This window comes from Suricata suricatta, chromosome 9, assembly GCF_006229205.1.
Source record: "Suricata suricatta isolate VVHF042 chromosome 9, meerkat_22Aug2017_6uvM2_HiC, whole genome shotgun sequence".
Lineage (NCBI taxonomy): Eukaryota > Metazoa > Chordata > Mammalia > Carnivora > Herpestidae > Suricata > Suricata suricatta.
The window spans coordinates 69,011,716-69,015,490 of record NC_043708.1 but is presented as its reverse complement, the minus strand read 5'-3'; the positions used below and the strand labels follow the sequence as shown (position 1 = coordinate 69,015,490).

At 50.7% G+C, this 3,775-nt stretch overlaps 1 protein-coding gene across 1 annotated transcript in view; it reads right to left on the bottom strand.

The window, feature by feature from the left end:
* Positions 1 to 692: 692 nt before the first annotated feature.
* LOC115302230 (mast cell protease 1A-like) overlaps positions 693 to 3,775 on the bottom strand; it is a 12,291-nt gene continuing 9,208 nt past the window's right edge. The window contains exons 3-6 of the mRNA XM_029952196.1: positions 2,109 to 2,305; positions 1,749 to 1,884; positions 1,311 to 1,574; positions 693 to 971 (exon numbers count right to left, since the gene is read on the bottom strand). Coding sequence (XP_029808056.1) covers positions 810 to 971; positions 1,311 to 1,574; positions 1,749 to 1,884; positions 2,109 to 2,305 — 759 coding nt within the window. The 3' untranslated portion in view covers positions 693 to 809. The remainder of the gene's footprint in view (positions 972 to 1,310; positions 1,575 to 1,748; positions 1,885 to 2,108; positions 2,306 to 3,775) is intronic.

Here is a 3,775-nt window from a genome sequence, read left to right as displayed (position 1 = left end):
CCTCTTGAGACTCTTCCGGCCTCAAGCTGCCTCTCTGATTTGGGGAGGGAGCGCTGCCTGGGGTGAGCTACAGCTTTCCAGAATCTTCTTGCCCATCCAATCCTATTAGGGTGGAGAGGTGGCTGGCTCTCTCAGAGCTTCTTAGGTGGTCCTCCTTCCTAGTGTGGGTTCCGTTATGTTACCATATTGGAGTAGGATGGGGGGGTGTAGGCGTGGGATGAGGTAGATGGGCAATATGGATGAGGTAGGAGGGTCCTCTCCAAGAGGGTGATTTTCCCTGGGGCGGTGTCTCCCTTTCCCTGATGGAGCTTCCGCTGGGCCTGGCAGGGGGCGTGTATTTGGAAGGAGCTGGGTATCAGAGCAGGATGCCTTTCTTCTTCTTTATTTTTTTTTAATTTTTAAAATGTTTTTTTTTTTAATTTATTTGAGACAGAGAGAGACAGAGCAGAGAGGTGGAGGGGCAGAGAGAGAGGGGACACAGATTCTGAAGCAGGCTCCAGGCTTTGAGCTGTCAGCACATAGCCTGACACGGGGCTTGAAGCCACGAATGTGAGATCATGACCTGACCTGAAGGCTGAGGCTTAACTGACTGAGCCACCCAGGCACCCCCATGCCTTTCTATTCCACAGCATGTGAACAGATGGTCGCCATAACTAATGAATGTTGTTTTGGTGCACAAAGGAGGACTCTAATTTGCACTAGAGACGGAAGTTTATTAAATCCCTGGAAGCCTTCTCTCCACCTCCTTTGGCCAGTGCAGTTCTGGCCTCTGCCCCAGAGAAGGTGGATGGAGTGATCCTGGGGGCGTCTCAGTCTGGTCTCTGCAGGCTGAAGGGTCTCATTGTTTTTTCTATCCAGGGCATAAAGCTTGAGATCCTGGTGTAGACTCCTGGGGGATTCCCATCCTTTTTCCCAAAGGAGACAATGCCCTGGGCCACGGTGTTGCACACAAGGGGGCCTCCAGAATCTCCCTGTGGGTAGAGGGAGAAGGGATGAGCTGGGCTTTCTTTGGTCCTGCCCCCCTGCTGCCCCTGGGGATGGGTGGTCTCTGTTAGGGGGCTGTGGGTTAGATCAGGGCCAGGGGAGGCCTGGGGCTCCAGCCTGGTCATCACACTCCCCTCCTTCTTCTCCCTCAGAAAACCTCTTCCCATAAGGAGCTGAGGGACAGTCTCTCACCCCTGCTAGGGATACAGGACCTGAACCTGGATTGGAAGGAAAGGCTGGGGATGTAGGGACAGAGATAGTTCTCACTGCTCCTTCTCAAAGCACGGCTTCCCAGGGCTCGGCATGGAGACTGGTGGGGATCTCACCTTGAACGAATCCTTTCTCTTTCTTGGGTCCCCTGCACATATCTGGGTGGTGCTGTCATACAGGAATGTGTAGAGGGAGATGCATAGCTCGTCCTTCTGGATTTCCAGCTCTACTTCCTGCAGTTTGTCTGCCCCATGGAGGCTGTTCACGCTGAGTCTCCCCCAGCCGGCCACACTGCACACCATGCCTGGCCTCACCATCGTGGTCCTCTTGGGCAGCCTGAGGGGACTCACATAGGCATTCAGGTTGGCCTTCCATTTCAGCTGAGTGCCGAGAAAAGATATTGTTACCTACCAATGGCTCACAAAGAGCCTGGGACAACCATGGCATGCCATCTTCACAGCCGCGGGACAAGGAAGGAGGGACAGGAATGAGGTCTCAGGGAAGGCAAACACCAGGAATAACATGTCCAAGAACTAGTGGAGTGAGGGTCCTACCTGTAGTAACATGATGTCATTGCGCAAGGTTTTAGGATTATATTCTGGATGGGGTGTGATTTTTCCCACGGGGATTATCTGCCAGGTCATCTCTTGCTTCTTGATGTTGTGGGCCCCCAGGATGACGGTGATGGAGCTGGACACAGGGGAGGGTTGGGTGCGGTCACAGGAGGTACAGCCCCAGGGCCGTGGAGGGAACAGGACAGCCCGGGGCAGGGCAGGACTGGACTGGAGAGGATTTACAGGAAAGGGGTGAGCATCTCTGTGCCCTCTGCTTCTTGGCAGCCCAGGCTGGGTGGGAATTAACCTCATGGTCAACACCTTTTAACAGAAGGGGGGGAATCAGGCTCTGCTTCTCACCTTCCCTTGCAGTGAGCTGCTGTTAGCACATAGTCCTCCCGTACAAGGAAACCCCCGCAGTATTTCCAAATTCCATCTGGATTCTGGTACTGGATATATGCCATGAAGGGACGAGAATGAGGCTTGGCTTCGTGGCCCCCGATTATTTTCCCTGAAAGAGAATGTCTACTCTGCCTGCTCTGTTCATGAGGCAAAGGCTGGAGAGGGGCAGAGAGGGAGGAAGTGGGGCTGGAGGGAGTCAGGGTGGAGGAGAGCACAGTCTATAGTGGCCAGAAGTGCCCAGATGACTTCCCTGGGCGGCCTTCCTGGCTGCTTCATGATCCAGGAGGCTCACATTTTCTCTATGACAAAGAGCAAAGGAGTGCCTGTTCCTTGTGTCCTGCTGCAGAGATAATGGTGGCAGAGAGAATTTGCATTTGGAACAAGCAATGAAGTCCCCATGGATCCTGGAAAATCCTTTTCCTGAGGGAATCATGGTCCTCTCTCCCCTTTTGTTTCCCAGACCCTAGTGACCTGCTCCTCGATTGTAATGTTTGAAATTTGAGCTCTAAATGCTCATGTTTGTATTGTGGGTTGTATTTGATCTTTGCTAGAGCCCGGTGTATAGTAGGTGATCAGTAAGTGTTTTGGCTACATGATGGAATGTTTGCAATGAGCCTCTCTATGAGGTTGGGTTGTTGTTCTTAGTAGCATAGAATTTGGGCTTGCCAAAACTTTTGCGCCCATTGTGACGGACCAATGACCAGAGGGAACTTTAATCCAAAATAGCTGAATGTAAGTATTAGGGGACCAGGATGCTACCAACTTTGGGATAAACGGAGTCCTTGGCTTCTTTCCTGGGCAGCACATTAATACCAAAGCTTGGAGAAACGGGTAGAGCATAAAAGTAATTTTAACACCTTCAGTTAAAATTTACTGGGTGTTGGATGCCTGCGTGGCTCAGTCAATTGAGCATCTGACTTGGCTCATGTCGTGTTCTCATGGTTCATGGGTTCGAGCCCCATCTAGGGCTTTGTGCTGACAGGTCAGAGCCTTGAGCTTCCTTGTTGTGTCCCCACTCTCTCTGCTCCTCCCCTACACATGCTCTCTTTCCCTCTTTCTCTTAAAAATAAATAAACATGAAAAAATTTAAAGGAAGAAAAAGAAATTTTGCGGGCATTAGGTGGCCATAGAAATCAGCCTTTTGGGGTGCTTAGGGGGCTCAGTCCGTTAGGTGGTGTTTCGGCTCTGGTCGTGATCTCACAGTTCGTGGGTTCTAGCCCTGTGTCAGGCTCCATGCAGAGAGCTCAGAACCTGGAGCCTGCTTAAGATTCTATGTCTCACTCTCGCTCTGCTCCTCCCCCATTTGTAATCTGTCTTATTCAGTCTCTCATAAATAAATAAATGTAAAAAATTAAAAAGAAAAAGAAAGAAATCAGCCATTTTTTCCAAACTGCCCCTTCCTGACGATATAATTATTTCTCATGCCTATTTCCAACTTTCTTTCAGATGCCTTTATAAAGAACCCAATGTCCAGATGACAAGGTTAGGACCTGGGAAAGGGATAGCACCCACGGGCCCTTCTGGGGGTCAGCATTCTGCCATGCCATTCCTGCTGAGTGTTTATCCCACTTCAAATCTGCCCATTTTTGAGTGAGGTTGGCAGATGTGATGTGGGATAAAAGGTT